This window comes from Pinus tabuliformis, chromosome J, assembly GCF_031772625.1.
Source record: "Pinus tabuliformis cultivar Carrire ecotype Pingquan chromosome J, CPIR1, whole genome shotgun sequence".
Lineage (NCBI taxonomy): Eukaryota > Viridiplantae > Streptophyta > Pinopsida > Pinales > Pinaceae > Pinus > Pinus tabuliformis.
The window spans coordinates 748,674,419-748,698,047 of record NC_142295.1 but is presented as its reverse complement, the minus strand read 5'-3'; the positions used below and the strand labels follow the sequence as shown (position 1 = coordinate 748,698,047).

The 23,629-nt window shown below is 41.3% G+C and overlaps 1 protein-coding gene across 2 annotated transcripts in view; it reads right to left on the bottom strand.

The window, feature by feature from the left end:
* The window catches only part of LOC149228891 (Polynucleotidyl transferase, ribonuclease H-like superfamily protein), a 299,561-nt gene that overhangs the window by 246,804 nt on the left and 29,128 nt on the right, over nucleotides 1–23,629 (bottom strand). Inside the window, exon 2 of one of the 2 annotated variants that reach the window (XM_089378414.1) lies at nucleotides 12,004–12,171. In XM_089378414.1, coding sequence (XP_089234540.1) covers nucleotides 12,004–12,171 — 168 coding nt within the window. Of the gene's footprint in view, nucleotides 1–12,003; nucleotides 12,175–23,629 lie in introns of both variants that reach the window. The other variant, XM_089378415.1, reaches the window with a different exon arrangement.

Genomic DNA, 23,629 nt, shown 5'->3' with positions numbered 1-23,629 from the left:
GGATTGATGGGCTGCTTGGTCGTGGTTGACTACTGCATGAATTCTATGATTACTTCGATTGGCTGATATCGGCTCCTTCCCAGTCCTTTGCAATATATTCGAAGAAGCTTCTGGGCAGTTACGCTGGAAATGCGGTCCCCCGCATACCCAACAATTGAGTTGCGCTGATCCTCTTGAGTCAAGGTGTGAATTTCTAGAGAACGAACCGCGTCCTCCCATGTTGATTCCTCTCGCACTCCTTCCTCTACCGGTAGTCCCTCGCGATGCCCAAGATCTGGTGTTGGACGATTCCGCGGCTATAGTGTTTACTGCCATGGGAACTCTTGTCCCCACACTTGGGGTAAACTTGTTACCGTAACGTGGCCTCGAGCTACCTCCTCTGTAAACGTTCCGGGGAGCCTTCCCTGGAAACCCTGATTGTAAAGGCCCTGCTAGCCCCATATCCTTTTTGATTCCAAGGTGCTCTTCTGCATAACGGCTACATTCGACAGCCTCGGCTACAGATGATGGTTTCCACATACTTACCAAGGCTCTAATGCGAGGGTTTAACCCAAATATGAAGCGTTCAGCTTGACGTTCATCAGAGTCTAAGTAGGGAATGTATTTTACCAGCTCCATAAACCTTATTTCGTACTCTTCCACCGTTTTACTTCCCTGAATTAGTGTATGAAAGGCTCTGGCTTGCTGTTGTTGAAAGTATGGAGGTAAATACTTTGCGCGGAACTTTTCCTCAAATAGTTCCCAAGGAACATTATCCGATGTAAGGTGCAGCTGCTTTTCCAGATTTCCCCACCAAATCAAGGCACTTTCCTTTAGTTGAAACACGGCAATTTTTGTTTTTGCTGAAGGTGAATATTCTCTTAACCTGAAGCACCGGTTCATCCCTTCCAACCATGCCTCAGCGCGTTCACCAGCTCGACCTCCCGAAAATTCTGGGAGTCTAATTTTCTGAAGCTCTCTAGAGATGTCTTCTCTCGATCTTCTGGGCTCCAAATTATTTGGTTCCGCTGAACTGGTGGCTACATGCTAAAATTCCTCTTTGTTTTTAGCCTTAGTTGATTCCTTTAATGTCTCCAATAAGGCTTCCAAAGAGTTCATTATCACAGTCAACTCTGGCGTTGGAGCGTTTGATGTTGACGGTTGCCTTGGTGGTGACGAAGGTGATGGGGATGATGATGGCGACGGTGGCGGCATTAATGGTGATGATGCCGCCTGGTCACGTCGTCGTCGCTCATACGTCCTTACCATAGTAATGGTCCCTGAACACGAAAATAAAATTTATATACATATATATAAAAAATGAGGCGGATAACCGAATTTTAACACACAATTTTCTTTGCAACTTCACATTTATAAACGGGTATAGTTTTGCTATTTTTACCCGCTAGGCGGATCTTACTGGTACCGAGGTCAAGGAGGGTGGTCTCGCGACCTCCTTGTCCTAATGCAGGGTATTCTATCCTAGTATGAATAATGCAGAAGTATGGTTATAGACTCCTAACAATTGGGACTATTTCTCTGTCTGGGATGTGATTTGCTTCAGTGGAGGAATCACATGAATAATACTGTAATGAATTCATTTAAAGATTTTTCAAATTCAAAACACCCAGATTCCTCAACTTGGATATGGTGACAAGGCAAGGAGCATTAACAAGCTTGCTCGTTTGGCCCGTAAGCAGGGTCTTTATGATGTGTCACTGCGCTGAACAAAATGCTGGCTATTTCACACGGGAGTTCAAGCACGAAAAGATTTGTGAAAATAAGAGGACAAGCAAAACTGATTTAGAAATGAGAGGGAAATTAAGAACTGGGATCAATTTAACTAATAGTACCAATCTGGAAAATTGTCCCAGTCAGCACCAGGCAGAGATTTTCCGCCTTAAGGGAGAATATTTCCAGAAAATGAATAACGGTACCTATGCTAAAGGAATTAAGATGTCTGATTCTGTAAAGGTTTTGCGGACATTTCTTTGCTTTCGACAAGTATACTTCCAACATCAATGGCTTGCTCATAATTTTATACAGAATCATATATAATTCCTGTATATCACATGTTTTGTTTAGTTTTAGAATTGACAGTTTTAACTAACAAATCATTTTTACTTTATAGGATTGATGTTTTGACAGGCAATTGTGTCCCCCATGATACTACGAGGTAAAATAAAATCACAGGTGCTATGAAGGGCTAGTAGATTATGCTGACTCCGTAATTTTATAGAACCATTGATGTGAGGATTGTTTATAGGTCAATTCCTGTCCAATGGGTCACCCAGGTAATCGACTGTGGTGTCCACTGGTTCTTTAAAAGAGTCATGTAGCTACATGCCACAGTTTTAATTCAACAATGACCGCATCTCCTCTCAGAGAAGATCATCCCGAAAACGTCTTTAACATCAATGCAAACAATTCAACTACATTACTGAAATTAAAATAAGAGGCATTCTGCCAAAGGCCATTGAATCCGGTTGTCTTGGTCGTTAACCTGGAATCAACTATGGTTAAAGGTAAGGAACATGTAAGATATTTGATGGGAATCTCTCTGTAGGGTGAGAAGGGACGATTTTCCTTAAAATTATATCTCTATTGGTACTAGAATCTACCAGTCACCCAAGATGTATATGCATCTTCTCCAAAATCCCACATCTCAATGCTATATTAGTCTAATGTCAACGGAAAATGCTTGTACTCTAACAAACTATGCATATATAGTGACAGAGTGTGGCAAAATTGCATATCTGAACTAGAATTACCCAGGTCTGCCTTTGCTTTGCATACTGTAGCTGGTTGCGAGGAAAAAGCAGCAGATTAAATAACATCGGAAAATTATGGCTTTTGAGGAACGCAGTTTTATGATCACTTTACTAGATATCAATTGCTGTACTTATTGGCAATAACTTCAGACGCATGATACCAAATACCTTTTGTTATTTTTCATGTGCTTCTTGTCACAGGTTGATCACACAGTTTTTAGAACATTCTAATCCGTAAATGCGAACTTTTACTTCTGATTGCTTACGTGCTCAGTGAAAGCGAAGTCATTTCGGAGCAATTATCGTCAATATTACTTAGCAGATTAAGAAGAGAAAATGGGGATATTTCTCTGGCTGTATATAGGCTAGCCACGAATGTTATGAGGTGTGTGGAAATCCGTGAAGGCAGTGAATCAAACACAAGATCCGAGTCTAATAAATGCCAAGGAAGTAGATCAAAAATTTTTATGATGCAGATGACGACGATAAATCACAATAACTTGAATATGGATTTATCGAGAACGCAAATAAATGGAGGAATCGATGAATTCAATAACGAAAACTTTGATAAAAATGAATCCCAAAAAGCGAACCTTTCGGAACAGATGCCGTATTGGAACCGTAAGAATCGTTCCCGCAATTCTCTGTATAGAAACAACAGACTAAACAGTGAAACACCAATTTTGCCTTGAAGGTTTGGTTTCTGGCACTGCATCTGGTTACAAAAAAAACGAAATGTGACAGCTACTCGGACGTGTTCTAACATGTGACGGTGATCTAACATCTGGTTACTAAAAACGAAATGCGATGGTTGAGCTAGCGGGGACAAGTTTGAAGCCGGAGGATCGATTTTACATCCCAAAATCTCCACACTCATCAATATACTGAATTGCTTGGCCTCAAACGTAAGACGAGCAGCGACGATGACAGTGAATTTGGGTACGGAAAATATGAGGAAATCCGAAAAGATTCACTCCACATTTCAGTTCGATACAAACCCTAAGACTGTCGTATCTACCTATTCCAGAACGAGTTAAATCCTGGCAAAATTAAATCACAGCGTACAAGAGCGTAGGCGTGGGAGGTCCCGAAGGTTTGAACACGGGCTCTGATACCATGTGTAATGCCCATAATTCGAAATACAGCAAACATGTAAATACTCATAAACTGGAAAACAAGAATGCATAAAAATGTAATTTGCACATACTTGAACTGCTAGCTGATAGCTGATTCTGCTACTGGACTGGCGATTCTGCTGCTGGTGATGCCGTGGCTGTTTTGACCCAATTTTCGAGAGGCCAATACCACCCAACCAGACTAAGCAAACCTAGCTGCTCAATCCAGAAAGCTCTCCACGGAGGCTCTCTGTCCCTCCGTGCCCAGAACCTCAGACCACTTAAAGCTCTTCAATGGATAATTCCCTTCTCCCGGTTTCCTCCTGGTGAATTTATGCTTCTCGTCCTCTGCTGCCCCTCTCTGGTTTTTTTCCCCCCTTCATCGGTTCAGAATAGCGATTTATAAAGGCAGGCTTGGCGGTGGCCACCCTCCTGCTTCCAGCCACCGCTCTTCTACCTCCTGACACGCCTCCGCATGCAATTTAACTCTCTCAGATCCTGTCCTGGCAAAGCCGCTCTGCCATAACTTCTCAGCTGGTTGGACGCGCCCTCGTTAATGGTTTCAGTAATGAGTTTTAGGTAGGTTAACGCATAGTATTTTCATGAATCCATTTATTTATATTATAGCATATAACTTTACATATAATCTGTAAAGTTCCATTTATACTTTACAACATTTACATTATATAAAGTTCCATATATATATATATACTTTATAACATTTCTATTTATAAAGTTCCATTTATACTTTACAACATTTACATTATATAAAGTTCCATATATATATATACTTTATAACATTTCTATTTATAAAGTTCCATTTATACTTTACAACATTTATATAAAATTTCAATTATACATTTTGTAATTTAATATATATATATTATAAAGTTTACTTATACATTTTATAAAATTTTAACATATATCTGTTTATAAATTTAAATTGTATATATAAACTTAACATATTTATTGTTTAAATTTCATCACATTTGTTTTATTATAAAGTTTAAACTTTATAAAATGGATTAATTTCGCTGGGTTGTTACATTAACACCGTCAAGGAAAGGCCTTTGACACAGTTAAGAATGATGCCCTGCCACTGTTAGTGCAGCCCTCATTTAGCAACAAAGAAACCTTATACACAGCAAGGAAAGAGACTACTCATCCACAGCATAAGATGGCACTTATTCACAGTATGAGGAGGTCTGAAAGGATAACATATAAACTCGGATTGCTGTAGGTGACAGCATAGTGATAAGTCATTGTTACATAGTGAAGGAATGCATCTGCTCTAGATTAGCTTATGTAAACAACTGGGCGTTTGAAAGGGCTGACAGCACAGTCAAGTTCTTATGATGCTTGGATGTTAGTTGATAAAGTATTGGAGGCCTATCTTGTTGCTAGGCTAGGCCACAGGCCATAGCCAACAACAAGGCTATTCTCAGGATTGCCTATCAGATGAACAGAGCTACTGTCATGGGTTAATATTATTATGTTGAGGATTAGTCAGCTAACAAGTATGCAGCATGGTGATGTTTGCAGCATGATGGGTGCAGCAAAGTGATGATGGATCAGCAATAAGTACGGCATGGTGCAGCACAGTGAGGTGCAGCAAGTGGATGAGATGCAGCACTGTGATAGGTGAAGGAGTCACCTTGGAGAATCAGTTGAAGCAACATGTCTTCAACTGATCTCATGTAGATATAGAAACTCAAAGTGTTGACTTCTGTTGTAAATATACTATCTCTCTCTTTCTCTACTGAACTATTGAAGAACATAAAAGAAGAATTGATCAAGGGTTTCCCCACTCTGGGGTTTGTCCCTGGCTAGCGCCACATCTTGTGTCCTCTTGTCTTGGCTTGTCTTCTACAATTTATGTTTATGTTCTATCTGCAGTTTACTTTAATGCGGATGTGATTGCTAATCTGGAAAAGATATTGAGCTAACTGTGAAAATTGAAATAAATTGCTCTAAGCATAGAACATACCTAATATTAACATGGTATCGGAGCTGAGGTAAAGACAGTGCCCAAGCAAGAGTGAAAGAGCAATCACCGAAGACAGTTGGGAAAGGACAAAAGGATCAGTGGATTCCTCATCCCTCTTCAAATTCACCAAGGGTGAAGTCGAAGCAGAGAATATTATCAGAATGGCGCAGCGGAATATGGCCTACCTAAAGATCACTTCATTGGAAGACCGAATCTCAGGGTGGAAGGAAAGGCATATAACTAGTTCCGCCATTATGCGAAGGAGTGTCCGAATGGCAGGGGCACATCACTTGATGAAGATAACAATCATTCCAGGGACATCTTCAATGATCAAAAGAATGACAGGTAATGCAGGTCATCAAGGAAATGGCCGACTCTTCATAGAAAGCAAGGAACCCCAGGTATGAAGAATCAAATGTTGTTTCTGATAAGATAAAGAAGCGTTATCTTGTATTAGCCCTCTCCTTCAAATTCTTTGGGAATCTGGCTTATAGATTGTAGTGCTTCAAGGCACTTCATTGGATAGATGGGTGCACTCTCTAATTTGGTAGAGATGGAAACAATCGTGGGATTATACTTGGAGCCGATGCCACCTATCCAGGAAAGGGTGTAGGGAATGTTAACTCTCAATTGAATGAGGGTAACTCAATTCATTTACAGAATCTCTTTTATGTACCTGATCGCAAGAAGAACCTGGTGTCCATCTCAGCAATGGAAGTCAAAGGTTACGAGGTGGCACTCATCGATGGAAAGGTACATGTTTGAAAATAGAATTTTCAAAGATGTTTTTGAGTTCAAGGTTGTATCAAGTTGCAGGAAGTCCAATGGGGACCATGTCCATTGACACATAGCACCGGAGGTCTGTGAGTCAGATGATGACAGGGATGCCTAAATTCAAAAAGAGCATGAAAGTACATGTCTGAGATGTACCGTAGGAAAATCTTACAAGGGGACCATTCCCCTCATGTAGCAGGTCCACAGGTTTGGAACAACCCGAGGGGTTTGAGATTCATGCTCCGAAATCTCACGTATGCAAGTGGAAGAAAGCCCTCTATGGCTTGAAGCAAAATTCCCTGGGCGTAGTATGAGAGTATGAGAGGATTGATCGCTGTCAGATGAAGCTGAGATTCACTAAGAGTGAAGCCGATCCAAACCATTGTTTGAAGGTTGTGAATCATAGACCTCTCATACCAGCACCTTCTAAGGACGACCTATTTCAAACAGGGGTAGACCCTCTCACTTGCAGAAGTAAGAGGGGGTTGGATTTCGGATGTGGAATGGTAAACTGCAAGACCGTGACTACCTCGAGGATCTTAACTTTCAGAAGTTATATGGTGATGATGCTGGACCAGATTTGGGAAATGCTTCTGAGTTTCATAAACTCATTCGCATTGATGTTCTTGGTGAACTTTCGTCCGGACATATGTTTTGCAGTTAGCATGGTGAGCTAATATTTAGTTGAGCCTCACTGGATTGGTGCCAAGAATCTTCTGAGATATCTTCAGTGCACAATCTCTCATGGATTGAGATACACTGCCGGAAATATGAAACTGCGTGATTATTCGAATGCTGAGTGGGCAAGCAGTGTGGAGGATCACTAGAGCACTTCTTAATGCTGGTTCTCTTTGGATTCTGCTTCAATATCATGGATGAGCAGGAAACAAAAATCGGTTGCTATAAGCACCGCCGAGACCGAATACATAGCTACGAGTATGATCTCGTGTGAAGCTGCATGGTTGCAGAAGCTCTTAAGTGAGCTGTTTGCACACATGATGAATACCACTGTGATTCTCTGTGACAACCAGAGGTGGGATTCGATTATTGAGGAATCATGTATTTGATGATTGCTCCAACAGATAGACATCAAATACTCCCTTATCTGGGATATGGTAAGTCGATGAGCAAGGAGGCTCCATTGCATTGAGACTAATGTATAGGTCACAGACAATTTTTGTCAAAGCCCCGGGGAAAGGTCAAATCTGCGACTTTCCCGAACGACTTAGAGTCGTTGAGAGACCTTCTTATAAGGGTCCTGCATGTTGCATGCATTGAGCTCTGGGAGCTCTGGGGGCTTGGGGTACTTACTAGAGCAACATACGACCACAGGGCGACTCACCCTCCCCTGGTGGTGCGCTATGAACAGGATGATTCGTTCTCTTGTGGGCCAGGATGATTCGTTCCCTGTGGCGACTGTGGAACAGGATGATTCGTTCTCCTGTGGGCCATGATGATTCGTTCTCCATGGCGACTGTGGAATAGGACGATTCATTCTCCTGTGGGCCAGGATGATTCGTTCTCCTGTGGGCCAAGATGATTCGTTCTCCGTGGTGACTATGGAACAAGATGATTCGTTCTCCTGTGGGCCAGGACGATTCGTTCTCCGTGGCAACTGTGGAACAGGATAATTCGTTCTCCTGTGGGCCAGGATGATTCGTTCTTCGTGGCATCCACTGACAGGATGATTCGTTCTCCTGTAGACAGGATGATTCGTTCTCCTATCGAGGCATCCTACCCATGCAGTCTAGGACTCATGGGAAGTACCTCTCATCTGATCAATGAGCAAGGAAATGAGGATAGGGACCATAGTAGTTCTATCGATGGACGCATCGTTGTATCTATCGTACTCCCTATGCTAGGATGACCTCCATTGATCCGGGATCAATGAAACTAACTTCTGGTCAGTAAGAGTGATGTGGGCTTCGAGTCAGTAGAGAATGGTATGAGACATGCTCGATCAATTCTTCTTCTTCATGGTTCAGTGAAACAGAGCAGAGCAGCGCAGGGCACTGATGGCAGAGATAGTACAGTCGGACATATGGATCAACGGATGGAGTTCTCCCTAGTTGAGAGGGAGTGTTAAAATTGGCAACTAGGGCCAAACTCCATGTGGATCACCTTATTTGTGACTACTGATATTTTTCCTAGATTCCTCTCATCGAGAGGTGTAGGATTGATCTAAAGATCATCCGATTCCGATAAGTATTTATGGAGATATGAATTTATTTTGATTATGGAAAAATTATCAAAGTCGGCCAGCAACTTATGTAGGCTCAGAAGCCCAACAGTCATGTCTATTCAACCTCAACGTTTTACTATAAAAAGAAAAGGTCTTCAAGTCATTTAGACACACACTCTTCATGTGATCTCCTCCTCTCCACGTCTTTGGGTTTTGGTGGAGGAGAGACACTAAGAGTATACGCTGGCCTAAGTAAAGATGATGCCCTAGCCGCAGTAAAGATGATGCCCTAGCCGCAGTAAAGGGAAGAACCTAATGATACCCTACTCTGCAGTAAAGGGAAGAACCTAATGATGCACTAACGCTGCCATGAAGTGCCCTAGATATGAAAGAAAAAGGGTCTTCTTGAAGATCCTACGCTGCACTAATTTACAGTCAATGAAATAAGCCCTAATCACCGTCATGATGGAGAATCCTTAACGCTGTTATAAAGACTTTAATGCAGTCTTGGAATTGCAGCAAGGAGAGGATAAACGTTGGTCTAGAAGAGACCCTATGACGCAGATATATGAGGCCCTAAATCTGCTGTCATAATATGCCCTAGCCGCAGGCTTATGAGGAGATCTACATGCAGAAAAGAGGAGACTTATATGCAGCTTAAAGAAGCCCCTATACGCTGTCCTAAGAGGGAGATCTAGCCACAGTAAATGAGGTCTCTTCACAGCTGAAAGAAAGACCCTAATACGCAGACCCTTGTGCCCTAACTACTGGTCTTACTCCTCAGCAAAAAGAAGGTCCAGATGCAGCTCTATCCCACAGCTGAAGGAGGCTCCTATGTGCTGCATAAAAGAGGTCTAAATGTTGGTAAAGGAGACCTGATCTATACGCTGTTGAAGTGCCCTAATCCGCAATCCTGTAGGAGACTAAATCACAGTCAAGGAGGACCAATTCGCTGCCTGAAGAAGTTCCTTCTTAACGCTGTCAAGGAAAGGCCTTTGACACAGTTAAGAATGATGCCCTGCCACTGTTAGTGCAGCCCTCATTTAGCAACAAAGAAACCTTTTACACAGCAAGGAAAGAGATTACTCATCCACAGCATAAGATGGCACTTATTCACAGTATGAGGAGGTCTGAAAGGATAACATATAAACTCGGATTGCTGTAGGTGACAGCATAGTGATAAGTCATTGTTACATAGTGAAGGAATGCATCTGCTCTAGATCAGCTTATGTAAACAACTGTGTGTTTGAAAGGGCTGACAGCACAGTCAAGTTCTTATGATGCTTGGATGCTAGTTGATAAAGTATTGGAGGCCTATCTTGTTGCTAGGCTAGGCCACAGGCCACAGCCAACAACAAGGCTATTCTCAGGATTGCCTATCAGATGAACAGAGCTAATGTCATGGGTTAATATTATTATGTTGAGGATTAGTTAGCTAACAAGGATGCAGCATGGTGATGTTTGCAGCATGATGGGTGCAGCAAAGTGATGATGGATCAGCGATAAGTACAGCATGGTGCAGCACGGTGAAGTGCAGCAAGTGGATGAGATGCAGCACTGTGATAGGTGAAGGAGTCACCTTGGAGAATCAGTTGAAGCAACATGTTTTCAACTGATCTCATGTAGATATAGAAACTCAAAGTGTTGACTTCTGTTGTAAATGTACTATCTCTCTCTTTCTCTGCTGAACTATTGAAGAACATAAAAGAAGAATTGATCAAGGGTTTCCCCACTTTGGGATTTGTCTCTGGCTAGCGCCACATCTTGTGTCCTCTTGTCTTGGCTTGTCTTCTGCGATTCATGTTTATGTTCTATCTGCAGTTTACTTTAATGCTGATGTGATTGCTAATCTGGAAAAGATATTGAGCTAACTGTGAAAATTGAAATAACTTGCTCTAAGCATAGAACATACCTAAAATTAACAATAACAAATAAAATAACAATATGATTATTAAAATAATGCAAGGTCAGGTTTATGAAATAACATGATCTTAGCGGAAAGGCACCAACTAGGTTATTTATACGGACGTGTTTAAAGTCTAAAAAGATAATAAATAAAAGATACTATTAAATAATAATAATATTAAAATAATAAAATTTCAAGTTTATGAAAAGGCACCAGCTAGGTTATTTATATGGGCTCATCATTGTAATGCATCATCATCTTATTCACTCAACATTTTATACATCAAATATATTTTGTCTCCGAACATTGAGAAAATCTAATTTAAAGTGTGTATGCATCAGTTTAACTTACATTTAATTTTCAGCTCTCCAAAAACCCTAGGCATCTAAGGTTTTCTTACATTTTTTGACATAATATCATTTTCATTGCAAAATAGACTTGTTGATTTGTATTGTTGCACATTTAGAGCTAAACATCTTGTTTTAATTGGTTATAACTTGTTAAAAGTGCTTTAATTTTCAGAATTTACAAGTTATATAGACCCTAGATCTATCCCTTGTTTCAGCACTAATTTTTACTTCTCGATGAACTGTTTAAAGGGTTGAATTGCATTATGTAGTAAATTTCAATCTTTTATGCAAGTTTTATAACAGCCACTGGTAATTTTCAAATTTGCATTCTGGGGATTGTTTTGCATAAGATCATCACTTGATAAACCCCTTAGAACAGCTTTAGGGCAAATTAAATGATATCTGAAATTAACTTTAAGTGACCACCTTATCCATAACTTGATATATTTTATTTGTCGTAAATTGGGTAGCTACATGAAAGACCTTATACTTGATTGTATCTTGCCTTAGGAACCCTAAGTCCTACTAGGAAAGCCTCCCCTGTGCTGGACTTGTCCTTCACTAAAACGAAGGAAGTTGTTGCTTAGGTGACAGTGGCAACATTTGTAATGTTCCATTATTCTAAGCACATTGCGAGAGCTTTGCACTAAGATACTACACTTTGTAATAACACCACCTAAAAACCATTTATAAAAATGCGAGGTTGTGTAAAACTGAACTTGTCACACTGTGGATTGATGTTGGATCCACTATTTGGTAGAAAATATGACCAATTCCATACTATAGTTACATGCGAAAATTTCTCTAATTGTCACCCTCAGTTAACAGGAAAAATACCAAAATTTCAAACGAAACTTGAAATGAAGAGTAGTACCAGTAGCAAATATAAGGGCATCATACATTTCCCAAAACAGTTAACAGTAGTAAGTAAATCCATACCTATGAGGTGAAGCGATTTCATTCAAGGGATTTGAAACAGCAAGGCCAACATATCGATCACCTACATCCATTCCCAACAATCGACCTGTTTCTAGCTTACCATTTTTGAAAAGTATTTGAAACAATTCGAGCTGCTTAGCATATTTCATTGTGTGTGTGTTCTCTCTCCTACTAAAAGTCCAAACAAGAAAGAAATTATGTTAGGACTACGGAGATATTTTATAATACCAAGCCATTTCGAAAAAAAATTGATATTTAAAAACCTGTGAAAATAAACAACCCTGAGTCACTCATCAATAAAGAACATCTCTAATGAGAACAGTTGTGAAATACAAACATACACATTTTCAAGAACTTGATTAAATCAAAGAGTTTCTTATACTATATGGAATGGAGCTTCATAACATTTAAGTTCTATTATTGACTCACGCATGCACAGGATTATTTTAAGGAGTGAGTTCGCATAAAAGATTGGAGCCACAAATATCAGCATAAACATAAAGATTACAGTAAATGTTTATGCTTTTTGCAGACAAATATCAGCAACTGGGAAGTGGCATTTAGACTTTCTACAAAAATTCAAGATGGCATTTTACTATAAATGCTGAAGTCAAAATTTACAGAAGAAAAACATTAATAAACAAATCCGTTGAGTCAGAGCATATTTTGGCTAAATTGAACTGAAGTTAATGATCTTCCATTTGTAAATTACAGGGGATTTCCATCTCTTGGCACTGTGTTAGTAAATACCTATGACAGTTTACACAAATTCAATCAGCCTGTTGTAGTGTCAACAACCAGACAACAGGGATGCCAGGAGAAAGGAGGGAACAAATGAGTACATTGGGATTTAAGGTTGTTACAGTAAGTGGACAACAGGGGTGCCAGGAAAGTCTCGGTCTACAAAAGCTAAGGAAGCTAGCATATGAGCCCAGGCACCCATAGGATGCACTCAACATCATGATGGAGGTGGATCAGGGGCAAATTTGTATATAGCTAAAACAATTGCAAAAGATAAAGGACAAAATACAGAAATAAGAGAATATAGATCTACCAATATGCTCAAATAAGAAAAAAATCATCCACCATAAGCACATAGTTAAGAACAGAAAATCTTATTAATGTCCAACTAATGACCACAATAGTATGTCCATGGGCTCAGAAGTACAACCACTATAAGTACACAATGGAAGTGCAAAAGCAACGTCTAAACCTCACCCACAAAAAGCATAAAGCCAAAAAGCTAGACAATAGTACTCAAAAATAATACAAACACAATGAACAATAAATGTGGATATCAAGTCACATCAGAGCTAGAAAAATGATGGAGGGGGTAGAAGAAGACAACTCCCCTATCGCTTCTTCGATCACCAAGAAAGGGCTCATAAACCCTCCAACAATCTCATATTGAGAAAACACCCAACTCAGGTGACAAGGATGTATGATTCTAGGTTGACACCAACAACAAAAACAAGTGAAGGCACCTGCACACCCAAACATAAATTGCACTTACAAATCCAAATTGTTGGAGAACTTCTCCAAAAGGATAAGGAAAGAGCAACCTGATTTGATTGATTCATGGATAGAATGGGTATAAGAGGGGGAAAAACCCCTATTTATAGAGACAGTGAAGCCTCATTTGCAGCCTCACCTACCATTATGGAGCAATTAGGCCCTTATTAGTACTAGCCATTCTAATTAGGTGTAATTAACATAACTGTCCTTTTACAATGACACCAAAAAATTATCCTAAAGATGTAATATTCTGTTTATAAAATTCTCGGGATTTTGCTTAAAAATTTAGGGCATAAACTTTCTTCTTTAAACCCAATTAAAATTTCAAGTTTACACTATAAAAATTAGCAGCACAATAAGTAAAATTTGCAGTAAAACCCAGAAATAACATGAGAAATAGAAATAATGCAGCTTTATTTATTTTCTGGGGAAGATTACATCCAAACTCTCCATAGGAAATGATCTGATAATCACCCAATGAGTGACCTCAGTTAAGAATTATTAATTGGAGGTATTACAGACTCATGTGCTGGTGTGTCTAAGTTATTTAAACAACGGATCGATCAGATTGCAAATACATAGACACTTAAAAATGGAAAACAGCAGAGAAATACAGTAAGCAAATACAAGAACACAATAAATTAATAAGGAGTTCACCCTATCCTCCAAGGCTACATCTCCAGTCCAGCTTCAGTGGTGGCCTTCTTTTTATTGTGTCTTGAAGCAGAGAATTACAATGAAAGAGCTCAATATGAGTCTCCTGAAACAGATTGGCTTCGTAGAGTGGTTCTTGGATTCCCCAACCCACTAGAGTACACAGACTATTTTCCTTACCAGCTCTTCGACCTCTCCGGTCTGACAGATCCTCTCAGGGATGGCTTGAATCTCTCAAGCTCTCTAGTGATCGACGCTGCCTTGGGTCAGCTCGGCCCTTCTGTCTTCTTTCTGCTTTTTGCTTCACTGGTTCTTCTCTTCTCCGTCTTTTGTCTTTGGTGTTCCTCTCCGGGTCCCGACTCATGCCCTCTATCTGGTCTGTACATGGCTTTAAAGCCATTCGAGCTCATGGCGGTTCGCTTCCTCTTCCGCCTCCGTCGGATCGCCTGCTTGCAGCTGCGCTTGGAGTTCCCTGTTTCAGCACCATCATCAGGCTCTCAGGGATGGCCACTTGTCCTCCTGCGAACTGCGTCAGGCTGCTTCGTCGGTTCAATTCGTCATTTACGTCATGGAATAAGTCTTCCGCCACCTTGGCGGTTAAAGCGAACCTCAAGTTCTTCTAAATCGCGGCTTAACCCTCCGTCAATTCCGTCTTCTCCATCAGGCGCAATCTCAGCCGTTTGATCTGGAGCCCCCAGATCCGACGTCATTCGCTCGTCTTGTGCAGTTGACTAGCTCGACCATTAGTGCACAATGGGCAGCGGTTTTCTCTCTCCTCCGCTTGCCACGCATCGGGCGCTGAGTGGAATCGCTCCTTTTTCATCAAAACTGCTTACCGCCCATGGATGCCCCCGATCAATACCATCGGTTTTGGAGCGAGTCCCGCCTTTAGCGCTTAGCCTTTTGTCCCACGGTTTTCCCGACTCCCACGCGACCGAGTGCTCGGGGCTTCTCCATTTTGAGGGTTTTCGCCCAGCGATGCGCTAAGCACTAATCACGCATCAAAAAATCCCTCTGTTTCCCAATCCGGGCCTCCCAGGGGCTAATTTCGCCTCTCGCGCAGTTTCCATGGGCCTCGGTCAGCGCACTTTGACCGAGGTCCTCGTCGTTCCACGCTGGCTGCCACTGCCACTGGTTTAGGGGTGTTTTTGATCGTTGTTCTAAATTTTTTGAAGTTTGTCCCGACCAGGTACAGCGATGGCTCTATTAATCATTCTTTATGGGTCCAATTCGGATCATGGCCTTCCCACTGAAAAGCTTTTGGACCACCAAAAGTTGGTTTTCAAGCATCGACTAAGTGAGGGTACTGTTGTCTCACTTGTCCAATCTCAATCCACTTTGCACTGCTCGGCTTTGAACCTTTGAGCCCAATTCTGAGGTACTCAACATCTCCTCTGCGCGTCGTCCTCACCTTCCTGTCCAACACTGTGTCTTCCTGCAATTCATTAAGATATTCAGGTAGCAGGTCATCAATAGAAGGCAATTGACTCTGCTCTTCAGGATCCTCAATTAGAGAAGGTTCAAACAATCTCAAGCAATCTGCATTTACGACTGAGTAGATGTGCATGTAAGCTAGTAGATCAAGGCGAAAAGCATTTTCACCAATCTTCTCAAGTATCCTAAAAGGTCCATATCTGATAGGCTTTAGCTTTTTACCTTCACCTTGCATCCTGTCCTTGCTGATATACAACCAGACCTGGTCTCCAACTTGAAAACTATGCTCCATTTGATGCTTGTCATGCCTAGCCTTGTATCTGGCTTGGCTCTTTTCCAGCTGTTCCTGTACTACCTGGTGGATCTCCTGGATCTGTTCAATGAACCTAGTTGCCTTGTCCACATCAACCGTGGTATCTTTACCAAAGACAAAATCCAAAGGAGACCTTGGTGTGAAACCAAAACAGGTCTCAAAAGGAGATCTCTGTGTAGAAGAGTGTTTTGCTCTGTTGTAAACATGCTGCACATAACACAAATGTTCATCCCAAAGCTTAGGATGTTTGCTACAATATCCTCTGAGTAACTGGATCACATGTCCTATTAACTACTTCTGTCTGTGTTATAGACATTTTTGGGCACTGCAACCCCAAGCATAAATGTCCATAAACCAAGGGCTCCTAAGTCCCTAAAGATGTTGTTCCAACCCCTAGAAGAACAAGGTCAACTAATTACAGCATCTCCCAGAAGTTCTCCATGAAAAACTACTCAGAACTGGTCAAAACTGGACCATTTCACCTGCTCCATAGGCAAAGTGCATTGCATCCCACCTAAATACACACAGTAGGTGCGTTGCATGTCAAAAAGCCCTTCTATGGGGTGCGATGGGCGAGAAGGAACAAATGGCAGGGTCAATCCGCAAGGTGGAGAAGCATGGAATCTTCCAGAAACTTCTCCTGTGACACTTGCCTCTCTGAATTCGACCAGGGATGAGTAAGAGATCATCAATCTCCAAGTGGAATCAAGAACTATCAGAGGGAAGACACTAATCAAATCTCAAGCTGACTCACCTCCCTTCCAGACATCTATATATGGATCCCTCATCCCAGAGATCCAGAGGCTGGAATTTTGCATCTTGTAAGGAAGTGCTGGTGGTTTCTTGGTGCAATATCATAATGTTGAGTGATCTAAGCTTTTCATGAGGTGAAGAAGGGCTTCTTGCTGAGAGGATGATGCTGGGTCAGAACAGTTGGTTGTAATTCTCTTGGCTCTTTCTTGATTATCAATAAAGCTATTCAAGTTTTCCTCCACATGCTTGTATGATTAATGTTTTATGCATTTGTGTGGTCAATGTACATCTGATCCTATATTGTTTATGATAATAGATCTATGTTCTTGGATAGTATTATGCTGCTTTGATTCTACAGGTACCCTGTGAAGTTGGGTGGACAAGGAAGCGAGTAGCAAAAGATCTATCAGAAGGGAGAGGAATCGAACAAGGAACCAAGCGCAAGACAGAGGTTGGTCTCCTTTATTCTTCTCTCATCTATCTCTCATAAAGGAAAACGAAAGTAGTTTTAGTTTGTTTGTTTCTAAGGTAGCTACCAGCCTTAGTGGGATTAGCAGTTCTGCATAGACACTATTCCCGGTAACAAAATGGTGACTCCGCTGGGGAGCGAGTAGATTGTTTGTTCATCTACATTTGTTTACTTTATAAACTTACAGACGGAGCCTGAAGTCAAGCCAACTAGCCTTCGAACTGCATTTGCTATGCAAGTGCAAAGTAGATCAACACTGCTTCAGTCAATCTCCGGGTTTTATTTATGAATTAAACGATTGATTTACAAGCTTTCTAATTGCCCTCGTGGTGTCTCTAGTAACCTCCTTAGATCTACCCCTGTGATTGATTTACTGATTACCACTTGCTTGGCCTAAATCCCTGAACTGAACTGCAAACTGTGACCCGGAATCCAATCAAAGTCTCGTCCCTGGTCCAGCGCACTGTCTATTCTGTGAACTTCAAATGCAGCGCACTTCCCGAGTGTAGTGGGTGTGTTGCATTTCAGTTTCACTGTGTTACAGGTGCGTTGATCAGACAAGGCCTTGTTCCAAAATTTTGGTTTCTGTGTTCACTCTTTTCAGATCTATTCAGGAGTTTCGCTGTCTGTAGTCAGTACACCTCTGTTTGAAACCCCTTTCCTTGCTGTTATTCCGCCTCCATTGTGCAAAGAACTGTAAATGTTTTTATGTATTTTTTGAGTCATTTTCAGTTCTTCTTTACAAAGAAGTAGCGTAATTGTACTGTCGTTTCTTGATTTGAAAGTGTCACAAGTGTCGTTTTCAGTCATAGAAGAGAATCTGATTGTTCTTGATAGTCGATTACACTGTTACTATTGTATTTGATCTGAATTAGTAGTTTTTCTAGTGTCGAAAGCAAGTTTTCAATTCCAAATCGCAAAGTGTTGTCATTGTCCTCATTTTGTTTTGAAAAGAAACTTGTTAGTAATTGTCGCTTTGGAAAATAATTCAGATTTGCGCTTAGCTTTCTTTTTATCATTCACACATTAAGAAGGCTGAAAACAAATACATGCATGTGCATTTGCATTTAGACTGTTTGTTGGTTTGATTTAGGACAGTGCACATAGTGTGTGCTCTATGCTCTTTGTTGAAAGAACGCCATCTCTCTTTCCTTAGTAGCTAGGATTTTCATTGCAAAAAAGAGATTAAACGACTGTTTATCATCTTAGATTGCGTTTTAGGAATTGTACATCTACATCACGCGGTGAACCTGAAAGGCAAATTTCTTAAGAAAGATCAACTATAAAATAAATTTAATGAATCTAAAAACGATTTGGAACCTAACGCACAACATCTAGAAGTCTAGGCTAGAGACGTATTCCGGCGTCGTAAAGCCTGGTAACTGTTGTTTTCACTGTTGGTTGGGTGATTCCTCCACTTTGAGACGATAAGTGCCAGTACGGACTTGTGCTCCCACATACCATCGAGTAGATTTTGGGAGACCACAATAGGCTTTATCCTTTATCCATAGGAAGCCGTGTCTGCCGCCCTATCGATCGCAATGCACTGAACACAGCATTCGGGAAGATTGACTGCCGTACCGTAACAGAAAAGGTCCATCTGAGCACTTGTCACTTCAGGCTCATTAAAAATCGAAGGCAACTAGAGTCATCTTTTGTTTTTTCTCGACTCTTAAAAATTGAAAAAACAAGTTGTGTCAAAGCGTCTGAAATTCATCTAATTCGGAAACATACTTCCCCTTGATTTTTAGTTGATCGAGTAATCCGCAATCGTGGAAGAAAGTCAATTGAAACCCCGTCGTTCGCGGAGGCTTACGAGTCAACCGTCTTTGTCTCCAAAGTCGAAACTGTTACGGACAAAGCGAACTCGTTTAACCGGTTCCAAATCCCTTGGTAAAGTTAGAACAAGTGTTCTGACACCATCGGAGACTCCGGTTACTCCAAACATTTCTGGTATCCCTGCCTTTACAGAAGAAGTTCAGCAGCCACCAAAGGACAGTAGAACTGATCCTAGTGTGAAGGTAAACACCTGTGTTACTGAGCCAGCTCCATCTACAGCTGATTCGGAAGGTGTTATTCCCCAAACATCTGTCGCTGCAGATTCTATACCTTCTTCGGCACCAGAAATATTTTACGGACCTGACGGTCTACCTCTTCCACCTGGTCTGATTGCTATAGAAGAGATTGTGGAGGATCCTCCATCGAGTACTCCATCGCGATTTGGAGTCGGGATCACTCTATATCCTTCTTCCTCAGAAATTAGTCTACCGCAATCGGAAACTCCTGTAGAATCGCCAGGCAATCTTTTGGATAGACTAGAAATGTCTAAACAACCGTCGACATCTAGGACTATGTCATCCGACACAGCGACGGCAGAACTCCCTGTTGTCACTCCAACAATGTTCGTCGGCATACCATCTGTCCCAACTAGCTCTCAATCGCTAGACGGGGCCCACTCAGGGGCTATTTCGACAGTATGGTTCATTCCTGTTTGTTCATCTGGAATAGTATCCGAGAACTCTTATGTTGAGTCTCAGCAAATTGATCCTTCAGGGTGTCAATTTGGGCAGTCCGGTCCTCAAGGGCAAACAATTCCTTTAAGTACCGGATTACCGCCGTATGGGGGGCAGTATACCCTTTCATTGTCTCCTCCGGGAGGACAACCATACGAGAGTTCACAACAAAATTCAGGTTATGCTGGAATTACATCTAGCAGTTGGGTACCGATACTACCTCAACAACCAAGAGTTGTATATTCGATGCAACAATGCTTACCTATGTCAAATATACCGACTACGCCAGCTATTGTGACAGTGTCGCAAGTACAAGCGTTTCCTGTTGTATGCCAACCTCAGGTTTCTCAGGTGGTAATGCAACAGCCTCTTGTCCCTACGACTCAACCACAATCGCCAACTAGTGGAATGACACAGGCCCAAACGGGTACAATTACCCCTCATCTTGGTCAAACAGTCAGTATTGGACAACAGCACATGGCTTCGCAACCATGGCTGGTGCAATACCAACAACCGCAATTCCAACAAGTATACCAAGGATCTGAGCAACAAATCTTTGCAAATAGTGGGCAGTCGTATATTCAAAACGGTCAAAATCAACCGTTCTACAATGGTTATGCCCATCAACCTTACCAAAGTTACCAGCATCAAATGCATTATGCTGGTATGCAAAGACCAACTGCTCAGGCAATTCCGTCATATCCTGGGTATGCTTCGCCAAACCTGAATCAACAGTTACCCTTCGTGGAAACTTTGGAGTTACCGGATCTAAATAGGTTAACAAACGATCCAATTGCTTACGCCCCTTGGTGGCCAACGATTCCGCATAAACTTTCGTCAGATATTCCTAAATTTAATGGAAATCCGGGTGAAGACCCGTCGAATCATGTGATGACATTTCATCTATGGTGTTCATCAAACACCCTAAACGATGATTCGATTAGGCTTCGCCTTTTTCAGAGGACGTTAACTGGTCCGGCAGCAAAATGGTATATCGAGTTACCCAGAGCTTCGTTTGACAACTTCAGTACCCTAGCCACAACCTTTTTAACCCATTTTCAGTTACTGATAAGGTACGAAACAGGAACAGAACTTCTTACCAATTTCAAGCAAACAACGGCCACTCACATATTCGATCATATTCATGAGTGGCGACGTCGTCGTAGAATGGTAAAAACGTATGTTCCTGATCAGCTTTTAGCTGAATGGTTTATTAAGTCTTTATTACCTTCCATTACAGAAGATGTGGCAAAGGGAGGAGTCGTCACTGAAGAGCAAGTTATTGCTCGTGCACAATATCTAGACTTGATCTATACTCAGTCTGGCACGCTCTACGATAAAATACTTGATGCTCCTAGACCGGAATTTTCCGTTCCTCCCCCTCCTAAATCAAACAAAGACTCTCATGCCAGCGATGGCGTGATAAGTACGACAAGCACGAAATCGACAAAGGCTACATCTAAGAAAGCCTGTAAGATTTCTGATCAAAATGCAAATAAAGAACTTCTCGCCTCGGAGGTAAATGTCGTGTCGGCTGACAAGGGCAACCGGCAAACAACTAAAGCAACCAGGGGACAAGAAGAAAAAGAAAGGGAGAAAAAAGAAGCAGGATGAGTCATCTCCTGAAAACTTCTGCAAACCCTTCTGGGCAAAGGAAACCCCCTGCGGGGTGTCAGATATGCGATGAGGATCATCGGACGAGAGATTGTCCACATAAAGCTGAAGTTAAGAAACTCTTTAAGAGTTCAAAAACCTCAGCAGTATTGACTGATCCGTTTCCAAACCCAGGAACCAAACTGGTTGCTAATCAAAATGCTTCCCGATCCCAGGTGCTTATGTTATCTATCTCAAAGCAGCAAAATGATGCTTTGACAAGGAATAAAGATTACGGGAATCCACAGCTGTCGAATAACAAGGCTAATGAACAACCTAGTAGTTCGACAACAACTTTGACTGAAGTTATGCCACCCATCATTCCTGAAACAATGATAAAACCGCCAAAGGGAGTAGTACACAAATCGACATTTAATCCTCGTGCCAAAGTAGCACAGAAATATAATATAATAGAGGACCTGGCCCAATCGCCGTCCGCTATGTCGACACTTGAGGTACCGCAAAATTGCCTCTCCCAAAAGCAGGATCTATTATCAATAATAGGTGGGATTGACCCAACGGATTCCAATCTTGTATCCTTTAATCACAAAGGATATGACCCTCAGTTACCAACTCAACTAACATTCCTTATTCAAGTGAAAGCCCTCAACAAAACTGTTCATCAAACAATTATTGATGAGGGGGCATCTACATGTATTATGTCGATGAATTGCTGGAAAAATTCAGGCTCACCACCCTTGTCGCGATCGTCAACAATGTTAAAAGCATTTGATGGACGATCATACACTCCATACGGGATTTTAAGTAACTTGCAAGTTGAACTAGGGGACAAAACAGTAGAAATTGATGTTGAAGTAATCGATGGAAACCTCGATTACAACATCCTACTGGGAAGGCCCTGGATTTATGCTATGGCTGCAGTTGTGTCGACATACTTCAGAAAGATTGCATTTCCCTTTCAAGGAGGAATTACAATCGTCGACCAACAAACATTTCTCCCCAATAGTTCACAAGTTACGGGAAGCATTCCAATGATCCATGGAAGCAATCATTCGCTTCAAAATATCGGAGTAGGCCTCCTAAAAGACCCTGCCTTAATGGGTACTTTTGCCCTACTGCCTCCGAGTAATCTGGCGGAAGTGGCCACAGTGGAAACCTGCAATATGAAATCTTCTATATCTAATGGATTCGGAAGATTCCTAAACATTTTGTCAACATGGATCATTGCCATTTTAGAAATATTGTAGCAATCAATTTTCTTGGCCTGGGCGGAAAACCCAAATCAATGTTCATAGAGTGTTTGGATAGATAGGTCTAAGGAATATGGTACCTCTTCAGATCCTTGGTCACATGTACATTCTACAGACAAAGGAATCATTTAGTCAATGATGTTAAGAGAGGCACCATGGGAAGATTACCACCATCGTTCCCGTCTTCCAGATTACAACAAAGATTATTCCAATGACATTAATCATCCTTCAGTTTTTAATTTTCTATCAAATACTATAAATACGGTGGATTCCGGGGACGGTTCTTATCTCATGTCGACCTCGTTAAAAAGTGAAACAAGGAGTCATGAGGATAGTTCTTTTACTGTGTCAACCTCATTAAAAAATGAAACAAATCCCTTTCCAAATTTCAAAGGTAAACCTTCATTCCAACCACCGAGTTGAATGCAATGAAGCTTGGGGGGCATGCACCTCGATTTGCGTTATTATGCTGGGGCATGCAAACTTATAACAAGCAGTGTTACTGCATGGTTCAAGCTCGTTAAAAAATAAACCCGCCACGAGCAGTGTTACTACAGGGTTCAAGCTCGTTAAAAAATAAACCTGCCTCGAGCAGTTTTAACGCGGAATTCAAGCTCGTTAAAAAATAAACATAAGCAATGAGTAAGTGTTTCCCCCAGCATTTAAGCTCATTAAAAAATGAACCAATTTCCGGTAAATAACCATCGTGAATGTATTACTTCAGCCTTTGAAGCCTTGGTCGTGTTCTCATCATCACCTCCACTCTGTATTGGCCGATCATTCACCTCCACTTGATTGTTTACCCCTTTTGAGGAACAGCTGGGAAGAGTGATCTTGTTAGCCATCCTTGTGACACTGCCGTGATTGGAAAATTCCAAACCTTACCTGGAATCAGCTGCTACCTGAATCTATCACTCGTTCCTCAAAAAACGAGTCTCCTTTAAGCTCTTTTCAACTGACTCGTAAAATATGAAAAGATTGTTGAAATTTGGTACCGGAGGACAGGTGGTTCCTTAAGGTTTTGATCTTTGGCCTAGGGAAAAGTGTCCAAAAGAATTTAATTTTTCTCCTAAAGTAACTTTATAATTTTTATAAAATTAAATCTAATTTA